At 37.2% G+C, this 17,156-nt stretch overlaps 1 protein-coding gene across 1 annotated transcript in view; it reads right to left on the bottom strand.

Moving 5' to 3' along the window:
- Positions 1-17,156, bottom strand: part of SOAT1 (sterol O-acyltransferase 1) — a 55,638-nt gene that overhangs the window by 21,187 nt on the left and 17,295 nt on the right. Inside the window, exon 3 of the mRNA XM_019731472.2 lies at positions 5,652-5,710. Within this exon, the coding sequence (XP_019587031.2) occupies positions 5,652-5,710 (59 nt within the window). The remainder of the gene's footprint in view (positions 1-5,651; positions 5,711-17,156) is intronic.

The raw sequence follows: 17,156 nt of genomic DNA, 5'->3' as shown, positions 1-17,156 counted from the left end.
CTGGAAACCTCATTAAAATTGAAAAATTCAGAAACATTTGAACTCTTGCTGCTCACATCCTTTCCCTTTCCAAAGCTTGAGTGTTCCACCTCTCCCAGGATTCTATGAAATACATGAATATCTTTCAAATATTTCCTTTTATGTTTAAATGAGCCAAAGTAGGTTTCTGTTATTTGCAACCGAAAGGAAAAAAATGAACACAATGTTAAAACAAAGCTAATTTCTCTATTAAGGCAGTAGGGACCTAATCATTTGTATCTCCTTGGACTGTCCGAAGGTCTTTTAAGTCTTGTTGCAACACAATTCCAAGGATTTCACAAGGTCATGGCTCAGTGTTACACAAGGTTGTATGACCCCACAAGCACCAGATATTTCCCTTAATTAAGTCCTTAAAACTTTTTTATGACAGCATTTAGACCATTAGTGACCTTAAAGAGCCAATCAGTTCAACCCACTAATTTCAACCCATTAATGTCATAACCTGTCATTCCTCTTCCCTTCAGACTAACGAGCTTGCTCAGTACTTGACAGCCTTTCAAAACTTTCCTTAATATGAACTCCTCTATTTATGTATGTAAATTTTCAGAGTTCTTTGTAGGTTGCCAGATTTAGCAAATAAAAATATAGGTCAGCAGTTAAATTTGAATTTGATAAACAATAAATAACTTTTTTAGTCTAAGTATGTCTTGAATATTGCATGATGCCTAAAAAAGCATTTGTTGTTCATCTGAAATTCAAATTTAACTAGGCCCACTGTATTTTATCTGACAACTCCAGTTCTGTGGAGCTTAAAGAGTTGCCCAATAAGATCTACAGACGACTGATTCCCTTTACAACAGGAAATAGTGAATTAGGAGCAAAAATTTAAATTGCCTACACAGTTATGACACTGACTGCTAGAGCTGAAGGGGATTTTGGAGACAGCTCGTCCAGGGTTCCCACTTTAAAGATAAAGGGGCGATTCCAATGAAGATGAATGACAAGTGGGTTGGAGCACGACACCAAATTACAAATGACTAGAAAGATTCCTGATTTTCATTTGTTTTAAAAATTACTTCTAAACCCACAAGAGAAAAGAACAAGTAAATTTCATGGCTCCAAACAATATTCACATACTTATCGTTTCGATAGTCATTTCACATGTCAACCAATAACTTAAGTAAGATTCTGTATATAAGCCACCTAGCCCATAATAGGCCTTCTAAATGTAGTTCCCATCTCCTCCCTGCTCCCCTGTTTACTCAGTCTAAAATGCTAAAACATTATAATCACTTCCTTTCTGGTCTCAGCATCTCCCAAACTCTATAAATTATCCTCAGCTTTGATACCAAGATTTAGATATATAGACAGAAGATCTCATATTAAAGAAAGGTGTGAAGAAGATTATTAGGTACCGAGCATTCTCAATACAGCTCCCTCAAAACCATTCCAGTTAATAAACACTGCAAGATGTTCAATCTCATTAGATATAAAATCGCCAATTGAAATATTCCTACTTCAAATTACCTATAAAAGTTCACCAAAAGGATTTTGATACAGAGTATGTACTAAGGGTATAAACCAAGCACTCAGAAGTACGAAGTAGGGAGGACATCACTTCAAGTTGGGGTAGTTAGGAAACTGTAGAAGTGGCAATATTTGTGCTAGAATTTGAAAGATATACAGTATTCTGATTGGTAAAGGTAGGAAGTTAGGAAAATTTCAAGCAGTAAGAGTTTCATGAACAAGGGCATGAAGGTAGAGAAAAAAATCCTTTACAACCTAGCCCCAGTTTTCCAGTTCTTTTTTTTCCTATCATGCAGATCAAATGTCATTTCCAAGACACAGTATACGTTTCCGACCTCCATACCTCTGCTCAAGCCATGCCCCTCCCTTAGTACAAGTCTAGCCAACACTGCAACCTTCCTACCACTTGCACCATACAGAGTAAGAAATAATACCAGCTAAACCAATGTCTACCTGTCCCTCAGCCTCTTTTCCCTTACTTCATTGATTTCTTTCTCCCTCCTTCGCCTCCTCCTAACTGACCAAACTAAACAATAATTGTATTCATTGATTACTACATAAAGCAGGTAAGTAGAAAATTCTCTTTAAAAACAAAGTTTCCATTTAAATCCTTGAAACATCCCCTCCATCCCCCTCTGCTTCTTTCTCTCCCCACCTTTCCTTCCCACTCTGCAAGCCCTTTCCTCTTCAGATCTGTGATTCTGCATTAAAAAAAAAAGTTCCCCTCCCACTTTAGATTTTTAAAGTAAATAGCAGTGGTAGCAGAGATGGACTGCCCTTTCACCTATTTGAAACTTTCTGCACAAATGAACACAATAAGGGCTTTGTGCTTTTGCTGGGAAGGGGAGAAGGAGCAAAAGAGAAATAGAAGGGGAACTTGAAAAGGAATGGAAAATAAAACCAGGCGTCCAATTTGTCTATAGAGGAATAAGTCGGAAATAATCTAATAAGCCATAAAAACCAAATGTCCTTATTTTTATTTTAATCACTAAATCTTCAAGAATGGGCCCTTAAAAACAGCACATGTAACTGTATGTTAAATATTTTTCTTTTCTTAGCCAAAATTGTAAATTACTCCTCAGACAATGAAAATTACCTAATAATCAAGTCTTTAAACACTTATAATGTATCAACAAATCACTAATTGGAAAAGACATCCACCAGAACTGACCTTGATCATTCTAGTTTTACAGGCTTACATTGGTGACCTAAGGAAATCAGGAAAAATACAATGCAACACACGACTGAAACAGCACACAAATCACACCAACCAGCTTAAAACTGGTTCTGCTGCCTTAAGGCAGATCAGGGAATAATACAATCCTTGAGTTACTTTACAGAGGCAGCACTGAACGTGCCACCTCTGTCCTCAAGCTGCACCAGGAACCAAAGTCTCACCCCTCCCCCAGAACCAAAGGACGGGACATGGCTGGAACTTGAACATGGCAAAGGGTCCGCTGTCCGGGAAGTCCAGTGCTGAAGCCCCTTACCATAAACGGCCAAGTTCCAAGGTCCTCCAGTGAAAACTTGCCCAGCCAGCACTTGCAGCACACCTGTTCCCCCTAACTCCTTATGAGACAGGTTAGTTAGCATGTTGTGAGGTGGACAGGGAGGTCCTGGAGAAATAAACAAAGGCAGCCATCTCCTGAAACTCCAGGCTCTGAAATGTCTCCTTCATTCCAGGACAAAAATATGAGAATGCACCTTGAGGTTAATAAATTATCCTATAAATCCCTTTTGGCCTGACACAGGAGCAGATCTGATAGATAGGGATGGGTTCGTTAATCCCTTTAGGGTGGGCAAACGGGACAAACCTGACAGAGGAATTCCATTAGAAGGAGCAAGCCCCCTTCTCCAAGCAGGCAAGAGAAGGTATGAAAGTAAGAACTTCTGCCTCAGTCACTGGGCACCCCAGTTGGGACCCCCTCTCATTCTGAGAGCTGCGACTCTTTCCTCATTACTTTTCATAAACTATCCTCTTTTACTTTTACAACTCCTCGCCTCTCCTTGGTCCATGCTTCCATTCGTTGGTTTCACGAGACAGGATCCCGGCACAAAGAAAATATCCTACATCACTTACAACCCTCTGATGGTGAGACATTGGGGAGGTCGGGTTTTCAGCAATACAGCTTCCCATTCTCCTTGCTTATTAGCACTCTACAAATAAAGCCCCTCTAACTTCTCCACTACAAAACTCAGTGTTCAGCGTTTGTCACTGCTGTGCGTGGGAAGGGGGGCACACACAAACTCTCTTCCTGTTTGGTTACATAATTAACGAGGAATCTAGACTCAGTTTCAAGCATAGTAAATATACCTTTTGAATACCAGCTTATAAAGCAATACAATAAGCTGTTACATTGTAGAAATCACCAATATATCAACAGAATAAATTTGGGAGGAATCTTTCATGTCAAGCAAATAGATACTTGTACTAAGATACGTATACTGAAATGTCTAGTGATAGCATCGTCCCAGGACTCAAAAAAGGCTGTATCTCCAACAAATGAGATGAAAGTGAAAATGGTAAGCCCCAGGATTGGAAGAGAAACTGAAAAACTAGCTCTGATCATTCCAAAGACACAAATACCAAAATGAGTGTAAATAATCTTGCATGTACTGTTTTATGAGTTGTGATTTGTAAGGTATTTGGTCTTCATTCACAGTTCCTGGCCCACAGCTCCCAAAACCCTTGGAACTTCCTCCATGTTAAGGGTGAAAAAGCTGTCTTTTGTTATGTTCATGAGGTGACTTTTGGACCACACCCAAGGGTGGCTGCCAGGAGAACCAACCATGCGTTAGAGGTTTGGAACAGTAAGTCCCAACCCCCACCCCCACCCCCATAAAAACCTCAGAAGCCAAATTGTTGGTCCTCCAAGTTACAGAACCAGAATGCTTCTACCTGCCAGGCCCCAAGCTCCCTAAGGATAGAAACCTTTGTTCAGGACACTGAACTATGTATCTGTCTCTGGCAGTTGATTTGTATCCTTTGTAATAGTAAGTCGGTAATCTAATGAGTAAACGGATTTTCCTGAGTTCTGTGAGCTATTCTGGCAAATTAATCGGACCGAAGGAGGGGGTTGTGGGAACCTCTGATTTACGGCCCGTGGGTCAGAAGTTAAGGTGACAACCTAGACTTGCGATTGGCATCCCGAGTTGGAAGGGGTTGATGGAACTTCCCTCCAATGTGTAGCCAGATGGGCAGAAGCACAGGTAACCTGGGCTTGCTTCTAAAGGGGAGGGCAGTCTTGTGGGACTGAGCCCTTTACCTGTGAAATCTGGTTGTATCTCTGGGTACGTAGTATTAGAATCGAATTGAATTCTTAGACACCGTTGCCCGCATCCAAGATTTGCTTGTTGGAGTGGAGGGAACCCATGCCCCCATGTTGGAACTGGGTTCAGGAACCCCATTCAAATATGAATACAAAAATATCTAAACTTGTTATTTTATATAAACGCCTATGTGCATGCACGCACACAAGACTAAATAAAAGCAGGGTTATTTCATCTACATTATTGGATATTTATATATTCACGTTGGCCAATAAATTTTGGAAGTAATCTCATTTAGGAAAAAGGGAGGCTGCCTTGGATTTGAAGTCAAGATACATTCAGGCACACACAATATTAGACTGTGAATTTAAAAAGATTGTTCTTTGTCCTCCAGAATTTCCTGAGGGCACTGCTGCATTCCGACGTGTAGAACTGTTTGCCCGGCTTGAAATGGCTCCACCTTGTTGTTCGAGCTCCTGTTTATTTCTTCTACAGCCCATACAGGGAAACTACTGGATTCAGAGTCAACGTTTACCGGAAACCTATTATTTACTGTGAACCCTGATAGATACTTTCACAAAACACTTGCACAGACGTTCATGTAGACTTCAATTGGATCATGGTTCTCTGAAACCAGTTTCATGGTAAATGTCAGACAATGAAAGTGAAAGGTGGGGGAGAAGAGAAAAGGGCAGCCTGGTTCTTGTGTAGGATGACAAGGTGACAAACCTTACTTTCCTGTTCCACAGATGGACTATGTCAACTGAGAAGAAAGATAAATAATTCTTTAAGCAATGTAGCATTAAGAATTTTACTAAACAAAACTCTTACCCTAAAGCTGTACATTTTTGTTTCTGGAAGAGAGAGTTACTTACCTCTGCCTCTGCTGTCAACTGTATCTTCTTTGCTATCAACTGTTTTATGTCTACCCGACCTAAGGAAAAAAAATGTAACTTTTAACTTGATGGATATAGCTACCTACAAAGCACTATTTAAATAATGAAGCTGAAAAATAAACAGGCAAAAAAGAATGACTATGTAAACTAAGGTACAACCACAAAACATGGCAGCTCCTAAATATGAAGCATGGGGAAGATAAATGGAAGGAAATTTATACATAAGAATCCTAAGTAGGAAAAACAAAACTATTGTACTCGTATGTGCACACAGTAATTACAACTATATTAACCACATGGTGCTGTAAGATCCAATTCTGACCACACGGGAAAGTAGACTGTCTAGATTAGATCCTGCAACTGTGACTACTAAAATACACAAGCAACACTTAAAAAGTAGATAAACTGAACTTCATTAAAATTAAAAACAAAAAACTTTTTTTGCTGCAAAAGACATGACACCATCAAGAAAGTAAAAAGACACGCCACAGAATTGGAAAAAAAAAAATTGCAAATCTGATCAGGAACTTGTATCCAGAATATATAAAGAACTCTTACAAATCAATAATTAAAAGACAAACAATCCAATTTAAATACAGGCAAAGTATTGTAACGGGGTGGAATGCTTTTGCTTCTCTCCCATCTGACTCTTACCATAAATCCAAGCCTGTATTTCTCCCAGGGCCTTCAGGTAAATAGTTCTTTTTGTAGGTATGCTAATTGACTAGAGGAATTCTGTAAAACAGCCTCCTGAATAGATGGGAAAAGATGCACGAAGCAATGACTGTTTATCAGAGATTTACAGGAATCTCAGGACAGAACTCTGATGAGTGGACTCGGAGGGGAGGTCAAGAATATCAAGAAACACCTGGGAAGAAAGAGATGTGGAGATTTCCCACTCTTCCTTGTATTCCACCTGCTGGCCTTACCCAGTCTCCCTTCCCTTGACATAAAAGAAGTCTGAATTCTGTGTTCTCTTAATATGGATTTGAAGCACCATTAGGTCTCCCCATCTTTTCAGTTGGCACCTTCTCGACCAATAAACCTTTCTTTATTTCACACCCTGATGTTTTGAGTTTTGGCTTTTTCGAAGCATCGGGCACACGGGCTTGAACGTGGAACAGTTTCCGAACAAACATTTTCCAAGAAAGATATACAAATGGACAATACTACATGAAAAGATGTTCAACATCACTGGTCATCTGGGAAATGCAAATCAAAAGCACAATTAAATACCTTTCCCACTCACTAGGATGGCTATAATTAAAAACACATAAAGTCGACTAATTGAGATATGAATCATTAATGACTTGAAGATCTTTTCTTCATGACTTAAAAAATTAGATTTTAGATATTAAAATATTTATGAGAATTTGTTGCTCTGTGTGACTCCCATATGCATTGCACGAGCATATATATGGTGATTTATTACTCTCACAGATTTGTAGACAATTCCGTATTTTCACACTGAATCATGGTACAATTAAAATTTAAGTAAGCAGTTGAATTAATTAATGTCTTCCCTTGTAGTAAAATATGGGTATGGTTCATTTTGAATGCAGTTTTCATTTATTCATAAATAAATTTGTCTTCACACATAATATCTTAGCTAGACTTTAGCTTTTGATGTATTTATTAAAAATTTTTAAAGTTTTTCTCTGGCAAAACATTTACACCTTCAGCAACAGTTTTAATATAATTGAAAAATTAAGTGCTAATGCATAAGGTAATGCCCACCCTGTTAAACTTGGTACCCATTAACAGCTGCTTACGCCGTTCATTTTGCTTGCTAAAATAGTCTTTAGCTATTACAACTTCTTGTTAAGGTTAGATTTGTCTTTGAGTTACAGTTTTATTGGAATCCATCTAAGTTTAATGCAACCATAGCAATCTTGACATGGTACCTCTTTCATTTTTATATGTTTTTCAAAGCACATTTTCAAATACTATAGTATCTTTTTCCAGAAAAAAAGAATTTTATAATCTGATAGTAAATTTCCTTATTTTACCTTTTCAGATGAAAGGTCAAGTTATCTATTATACTATATGGAAACCAATAAATATCAGACAAAACAACAAACTCTCATAAACACATATTTTAATACCTTTAAAATCCATTTTTTTAAGTCATGAAAAAAGATTCTCAAGTCATTAATTCATGCAATATCTTAGTCAACGTTATGTGTTTTTTATTATAGCCATCCTAGTAAGTGGGAAGTGATATTTCATTGTGGTTTTGATTTGCATTTCACTAATGACCACTGATGTCGAGTAGAATGCTGAAACATGATGCAGAAGACTACAACTAGTTTGTTGTCTTCGTCTTTGCAAAAAGTTATGAGGACGTAACCTTGGATCCTTTTAAGTAGTATATTTTTCACGAGAATTTATATTTTCTCATCTGTTCTCTTTAGTAATATTTCCTGGAGTATTTTTATTTCAGTATCAACAACTGCTATTGTATATTTTGCCTGAAGGAAAGCGTGAAGGGCACTCAAATTTAGAAGACACAATTTCCCAGAAATATTTACTTTGCCACAATGAACACTGGGGCATATTTGAGCTAATTTAAATTTAATAAAACCCCTCCTAATTCTAAAAGTAATCTTCATTATAGAAAATTTAAAATATAAAAATTTTTAAAAATTTAAAACTGCCCCACCAAAAGGCAAACAAAATCACCTATTACCCTATGATGTTCAAGTGACTAACATTAATATTTTGGAAAGTATCATTTGTCCTTTTACTTTGGCAAATATACATATTATAAAAAAGGACTCATTGTGCATACTGTTTCATAATCTGGTTTTTTCACTTAATACATTATGAACATCTTCCCATGTCATTACATATTATTCCACATCAATTTTATTGGCCCACTATTCTGTTTTTAGGGCTGAAATATAGTTTATTTAATACTCTATTGAACATTTAGACTATATCTTTTCATAATACTTCGCTTGGACAAAAAGCTATGCAGAATAAGAAGGTCCAAAATGCACCTAATCAGAGATCTACAAAGATAGAGAAAATCTGAAGTGATAACGGCTGAGAACATTCCAGAAAGACACCAATCCTCAAATAAAGTCAAAGCATCCCAAGCAGGATAAATAAAATCTACACTTAGATATACCATAGTGAAACTGTGTCACACAGAAATTTATTTAAAAAACAAAAACAAACCTCTTAAAAACAGAAAGAAAATATCACCTACAAAAGAACTGAAATTATGCTGGGTCCCTGACTTATCAACACCAACAACAGAAGCCAGTAGCTAGTGGAAAAATATCTTCAATCACCGATAGTAGTGGAGTTGATGACTGGGGAGGAGGCTAGAGGTCATTACCATAAAGAGCCTATGTAAACCATAACAAAGGCTTTGAGGAAACTAAGAATCTTATGCAGGAAAATAACTGATCTTATAGTGGAAAGCCCACTCTCTCTGGCAGGAGAGAATGAGAAGAACCCCATAAGAGAAATACAGTAAATCTGTACAAGAAATGATGTTACAAACCGAAACAATGGCAATGAGATGGATAGGACAGGAGAAATTTTGAAGATATTCACAAATTAGTAACTGATTAAGTAAGAAATATGAGGGTGAGATATTCATCTGATTTTCCTATGAATTATGAGAATACACTTTTTTCTTTAGTTCTCTACTATCTTTGATCAGACCATGGTTTCATAATTAAGCTATTTCATAAATAAATGAACCCAGAAGCTTCTTCCCTTCAACTAATTCAATTACCATGGGGGGATGGGAAAGGAGACATTGTAAAAGATTAATGCTCACTATTTGTGCGTCACTTCCAAAAGATTTCTGTGTCTCCATAAATAACTGACTTTCCTGAGTCAGGGACTAGGAAATTGGGAGAGTTTTTGCCCACACTTACAACTCAAGCCCCTGAAGGGCCCACTCAAAATGACTTTAAAGTGAAAGGAAAATAATATTAAAAAGCCAATTCAATTTATTTTCTTGCACCTTAAAAATTAACTTCATTCAATATTCAAAAGAAAAGCTTTACTTTCTTGCTACTTGAAAATTAAAAAATTAAATCTCATAAAAGCCCAAGAGTAACACCCTAACAACATTAAGATTTAAAGAACTACTTAGACATCCAACCACATCACTCAAGGTTTCTAAATTTCTAAAATACTGACCCTGAAACTGATAAGCCAGGATTGAGGGTCATTCAAATTCTGAAACATCTGCTAATATCACTAACTGAAAACATTAATATCACTAACTGTTAACTGATCAGTAACTGATAATATCTTAATAGTAGACCCAAGGATAAATCCTTTAAGGAAAGCTACTCTAGATTTTTTCCCTCGAATCCCCACGAAATCAGGCTTGCAACATTTATCTTCAGGAAGACTACCTAACACTTGTAAACGCTACTCCATTTAACTGAATATTTAAATTTTACTTCTTGGAGTATCAAAAATCTCATTTTAACTAGTTTTGATGAAAATTTTTCTAAAATTACGTCTTCCCATCTTTTAAAAAAAGATTACGTACCATACCACACATAATCTTTATGTCAATCAAAAGTGATAATGTATTGATTGCCCTGTGCTATTATTGTAATACCTTTAGTAAAACGAGAGCAAGCAGGCTTCTCCCAAACAGCTCCAAGGAGGAGCTGTGCCTTTCCCCTTCGGCTGCTGCATCATGGCTTCTCACCAGATCTGCTTCCTGTAAAAATCTTACGCTTATACTACTATACATACCACGCCTACTGCCTGTTACTCAGATGGAAAACACAAAAAGCTAAGCTCATTAAATGGGTAACTCATTTCTTCACTCAATTATATACTTATTCATTAAATAAAAACCACTGAGGACCCAATATATACAGGGCACTAGGCATGTATTCCAAACACTTCTGTTAGGATCTCAGGAGAAATACACACAAATAACAGCACGCAGAAGGGCTGTGGCTGTGGGAGTGCAGGGAGCTTTTGCAAAGGAGGTTGGTATTTGAGCTGAGCCTCAAATGATAAAGAAAAATCATGGTGGGCCGGTCCGGTGGCTCAGGAGGTTAGAGCTCTATGCTCCTAACTCCGAAGGCAGCCGGTTCGATTCCCACATGGGCCAGTGGGCTCTCAACCACAAGGTTGCCAGTTCAATTCCTCGAGTCCCGCAAGGGATGGTGGGCAGCACCCCCTGCAAGTAGCAATGGCAACTGGACCTGGAGCTGAGTTGCGCCCTCCACAACTAAGACTGAATGGACAACAACTTGAAGCTGAACGGCACCCTCCACAACTAAGATTGAAAGGACAACAACTTGACTTGGGGAAAAAAAAAAGTCCTGGAAGTGCACACTGTTCCCCAATAATGTCCTGTTCCCCTCCCCCAGTGAAAAAAAATCTTTAAAAAAAAAAAGAAAAAGAAAAATCATGGTGAGCAGGTGCTAGAAAGATTATTTCAGGCAAAGGAATTATTAGCATGAAGACCTGTAAGGACTTGGGTTTTCTGGGACTTGAACCCGGGTCAAATGCTTCGAGGTGCCAAGCTCCCTTTGCTTTATGACACTATTTAATAGGCTTTTGCCTAAGGGCAGCTTTAATCTGCTTACTTTCTAAGTTACCAGTTACTTTCTAGATTAGTCAGTGCTGTCCAATAGAAATATAATGCGAACCACATGTCATTGTAAATTTTCTAGGAGCCACATTAAAAAGTAAAAAGAAACAGGTGCAAATGAGTCTTTGAAATGTGATACGTATTCACAATGAGTGTTATCTGAATTCAGACTAGCCACATTGTAAGTGTGCAACTGGACCACATGGGCCAGTCCAGTTCCAGTGACTGCCGCACTGAATGGTGTACTTCTAAATCAGGGCAGCACCTTTTTTCTGTAACGGGCCAGATAGTAAGTATTTTAGGCTTTGTAGCCCATATGGTCCCAAAGCACTACAAACATAAATGAGTGAACGTCACTGTTTGCCAAATCCTGCTCAAGATGACTGAATTTACTGTAAATCTGGCTGACAAAACTGATGTTAAAATGTACACACTATTTTTTATCATCTAACGTAACTGGTGAACATGTTGGTTCTCTGGCTTCCCCTTGCCAGAGACTGACTTAAGAATTGGCATGAGTATCAACAAGAGTAGCGGCAGCAAAAAGATGACCCACTCAAGCTGGTTTACTGAGAAGAGTTTAAAGAGGGCATTTTTATAAGTGTGTGGGCAGAGTTTAACAAAGGACAGTGGTGGAATTCTAGTGCTAAAAACAAACCTCAGGAAAGCTGTTACCACCCTTAGTCCTGAAAGGCAAAGGAGGGAAATGGTTAAGAAAACCCAAAGAGAACTCAACTCCTTAGACAAAAGTGCTGGCTACCCAGCACAGAGAGAACCCAAGCTCACCTTACTCTTTGCTCTTGGATCTCCTGCCGTACTCCTGCCCCATGACCAAATCCTTCCAGAAACCAGAAGGCACGGGGGCCTATTGATATAGTCCATCCAGTCAGCCTCCCAGGGCGCAAAGTAGGGTAGAAAAGAGCAGAGAGGCAAAAGGAAGATTGCTATGTAACTTGTAATCTAATTCCGGCCAATGAGAGAGGAGCAATCTGCTGGGGAATTTCTAGGAAAGACTTCATTGCTCTAAAGAGAAACGCAGAGAAACAGTTTCTCTTCTTCTGATAGAAAATTGTTCTTTTGCTTTACCAGTTTTCTTACCCAGCCTAGAGTTACTAACCCTCTGTCATTATTTCTATCCTTCCCTCATCACCATCAGTTTCCTGGGCCCGCCTTGCCACATCCCAGGTACTGCCTGCTATCTGCTTTTTGATTTCTAGTTGCCATGCACTGAGCAATGGGCCCACTATAAACTGACGCTGTCACGTCTTAACCAGGCCTGCAATAAAAAATGAAATCTTTTGGTAGGGCATCCGATGGACGCTTGTCTTATTAGGGAGACCACTTTATGGGCGGTGTAGATGCCTGACCACTGTGCTGTACACTTGAAGCCGAAGCTGAATAATACTGAACGTCAGCTATAATGTAATATAATACAGTATGTCACAGGATGTGGATTACAGAATAAGGAACAGAGTCAGTGGAATTGTCACAACTATATACCATGTCAGAGGCGTAGTAGATAGGGGGAAGGGTATCTAACTATTACATTGTTTTGTACACCTGAAACTCATAAAGAAAAAATGAAATATTTGTCTTTGCTTCTTGACGAATTTCTGTGACATTCCTCACAAACATAATTCCAAACATTTTCCACCTTCTCCTTCTTTAAGTTCCAGCCCTACTAAGCAACCTTCAGTTGATCGCTTTGAGTACTAACTCCTTAAGTGTCTTCTTTCTTAATTTTCACTATCTTTAATCCTCTTTTTAACTGTTCCTGTGTCAGAGGAAGGGGTAGCTCATCTCTTTTTCAAGACCAACCCTTTAAACTACTGCCTTGTTCCTTCCTATATTCTTTAAGAAACTGTTCAAATAGTTCTCAAGACACTGAGCCATTTATATTGTCCACATTAACATTCAGAGCCAACCTATTCTTTAACATTTTTTTCTGAAATTATGACCTGGGTGTCATTACTGATATTCAAACTTAAATCTGTGGTCTTACCAACATTTACCTTTCAAGTGTTATAAATTTAACGTTTTAGAAACAAATATTTAACTGAACACCAAACCTATGACTTCACAGAATTTATTGCTTAGGATTAATATTTTTAAGAGATTTTCTTTAAATCACATAATAAAAAATGTTACAGTGACAATGTCAAAATTACAAGTAACTGAAATTTTGAAACAACGCTTTAAAACAAACAGGTCTTTCTAATGAGCCTTACGACCCAACCATGCTCTTTTTTTCCCTTTAATATAAAATGTCCTAGAAAAGTAGTTACCGATTCTTATCTGTGCCTTCTCACTAGCAATCCACTCCCAATCATTTCTGCAACTCTTCTCTTTCTTGGATCATTATGAAGTCCAAATTTTGAAAGCCTCATCCTCGTTAAACTTGCTACAAATATCGACATTTATGAAGTATTTATCATACGTCATCTCACTTGTTCTTTATAACAATCCAGTGAGATAAGCAAGATAGTTATATACAAATATAATAGTAACTGAGGGCTGAACAAATACTAGGGGTATTCTACCCCCTAGTTGTGCAACATGCATCATAAAAAATTTAAAAAGAAAAAGAATCATGGCCCAAACGTCGACTTAGATGATTAAGGTGTACTAAGCAGTGGCTAATAACCACTTTTTCAAGTTTCAGTTCTTTTAACAAACATATTCTTTGTCTCCTTGTAGCAAGTACAGAATTAGCTAATGCCTAGGCACTGACTAACAGATTTTTATTGTCTAGAAGTTCAAACTCATTTTAAAATCCTCATCAGTTTCTAAAAAGACTCTCATTGACTATGCCTTAGAAGACCGTTATCCCTGCCTCGCCTTGTCCAGAGATGTAAGTAATCTAAAAGTCATGTGAAAGTCCCCTTTATGTCCATGAGATGGCTGGGTTTAGAAGCATTCCTAGGAAGAATAATATTTATTCATCTTCAAAGCAAAAAGGGAGATAAAGCAGTATAATCTATCACCTTTTATTGCTCCACTGACTTCAAAAGCCTTTCAAAGTTCTCAACGAATAACGTGTCTGCACGACCATAAAGAAATGGAATCTGAACTAGAAACAAGAGTCAGTACACAGATATTCATACGAAAAGGGAGACTTAATAAATATGTCGAAATATATGGTGTAAGAAGGTGGTCATTTTTTTGCATGTATCTGTCCAGTTTTCCAAACATCATTTATTGGATAGACTGTCTTTACCCTCCCATTGTATATTCTTGCCCCATTTGTCATAGATTAACTGATCGTATAGGCATGCAGCAATTTTTTTAAAGACACCAAAATATCTTGAACTAGTGGACGAGGAAATAGCCCCATAAGGCTTGGCATGAGGACAAGCAATTGAGATTTTTAAAGGAATATTATGAGTAATCTACAAAAGCAATACACGGAAATACCAATCACAACTGATCTACAACTTTGTGAAAGCTATTATGGAAACAGATTTCTATCCTATAATCAAAATAATTACAAGAACAAGATTACTCGATCAGAGTTAACTTTGGTTTATTGTTCTTTTATCACCACACCTGTTACAACTGTGTGGGTTGCCTATATGTGCAGTAAGAATTAGCTTTATTATCATTAAACTTTTACATCATATGATCTTATTTTAAAATCAAAAGAGCTAATTTTTGATAGAAATATTAGGAGATCGTGTACATAATAATTCTCAGTTGATGTATTACATAGCAGGGCACTGTAAAGCTATCTTAGGATCTGTGACAGAAGAGTTGCCAGCACCATCAACGAGAAGACAAAATAATACCTCAATGAATCTAGTGCTATAGACTTGCACACAGTGCTGTTACATTTGCTCTCCTTAATTTTGCAAGAGGAAATCTAAGCACTGGCAGGTTTAAGTCATCCACTTATGTAGGTCGTCAGTCAACGACCCCATCCACAGTAAAGCTGCAAGCCCTACCTTCTGACTGCCTCCTGGTCTTCCCGATTTTGTCTCCCCGTCCGTGAAAACAAACCACAAATCCATCTGTATTACCTGCCCCCCCACCCCAACAATCCTCTCTGCAAGCAAACAAAACCCAACACACATAACACTCGACTGTCTTAACTCCATGCCTTTGCAACCAATAACTTTCCTCTGGCTTGAATGCCCTCTCCCAGTTTCTTCTTCAAAGGCCAAACGTAAATTCTACCTCTATGGACACTTCCTTCCATTCTAAAGCATGGTGATCCCTCACCCTGTTGCTCTCCCATACTGTTTATTTACTGTAAATACTTAACTCCTATTTATAACATAGGACTGTTTTTTTGTTTTAGTATGTTATTCATCTGAACTACTAGCAAACCTAGTACCCTGCAATACATATATAGCTATACAGGTATCTATATCTATATATCAAAGGCGCTTACCTACCTTCAGCTGGAAGGTAGGAAACCTAACTTTAATTTCAGGTGCATGTGTTGCATGTAAGGTCATAATTAAATGACCACTAAGACCAATTCTTATTCTAAGAGCCTAGACTTCCAAGATTTAATTTTTGATAAAGTTATTATCAAATGTTCTTGATAGAACAAAGACTAAAAGAATGCAAGCTCTTCCCCCAAACACTTTATCTCTACAAATTTTTTGCAACTAAACCTTTAAAAACACTGTCATAAAGTGGACTGTATAACATTTTCCTTATTAGGACACTGTTACAATTTATTATATTCTTGCTCAAGGTTTTGGCAACATATAGAGAAAAAAACCCAGGAAAACGATCTTGTTAGAAGCAAAACATATTATAGCCCTCTTTTTCTTTCAAAATGGTCAAGTTATGCCTAATGTCCCATTACTTAAAAATGAATGTACTCAAAATGATTTTTAGCAATTCTGCTAAAACACAAATTTACCTCAAATGCATAACACCCCAGAATAAAATAATCATTGACAATATTTTGTTGACACGCTTAGAACTTGAAAGCTTTTCAGGCTGATTTTTTAAGCATGATTTTGTTATTTTTTTTAATTTTTAGAAGCTGTCAAAGAAAGTGTCAGCTAATATCTTTCATTTCTTTTGATTAATCTTCCTGTAATGAACTAAAATATTCAAACTTACTCTTTTGACTTTAAAAGCTATAAAAAGTATTAATTAATATTCAATAACTTTATTTCTGCTGGTACTAATGTCTCATTGTATGAAGCATTTTTCAAGTGGAATTTTTCATCTCTCAAAATGCCATCTAGTGTACTTAAAAGGTCACATCACCCATGACTGAAAAATGTTTGAAGTAATAGACAATACAGGGAGTGCAATATTTCCAGAGGGCAATTTGGCAATACCTACCCAAATAATCTTAAAAATATGCATTCCCTTTGACCTAAAAACAATGTCGAGGAATGAATCCAAGGAAAAATCACAAAAACTTGAACTTTTGCTTATCTGCCTTTTCTAAAATAAACATGATTTGCTTTTATCTAAGTGGAAAAAAATGAACTCTCAACCTACTCAGTTGATCAAAGCTCTACGTGGACTGGCAAGTTTTATGATTAGTTGCATATACTGGATGAAGGGGCAAGATTACAGAATAATATTAATTTTTTTCATATTTTTGCCAAGGGACTTTCAAAATTTGTTACTAAAGGTATGTTGTTCTCTATGTATCGATCTCAACATTGAAATTGAATAGAACTACAGTAAACTGAGTTAATATTCATAAAACACTTAAAACAGGGCCTGGCACATGATAAACTTATGTTAGTGGTTATTATTATTATACTAATTAATTAGCTATCAAATGAACAAAGAGGTAAAGTAAAAGGTATTCAAGAGTAGATATAACCTGTAAATCATGAGTAAGGTAAGGAACTTCCTCAACCTGGTAAAGGGCACCTACCCAAAACCCACAGCTAACATAACTGTTATTTGCAGGT

This window comes from Rhinolophus sinicus, linkage group LG17 (genome assembly GCF_036562045.2).
Source record: "Rhinolophus sinicus isolate RSC01 linkage group LG17, ASM3656204v1, whole genome shotgun sequence".
Lineage (NCBI taxonomy): Eukaryota > Metazoa > Chordata > Mammalia > Chiroptera > Rhinolophidae > Rhinolophus > Rhinolophus sinicus.
The sequence above is the reverse complement of the archived record's forward strand: the minus strand, read 5'-3'. Positions and strand labels throughout refer to the sequence as shown.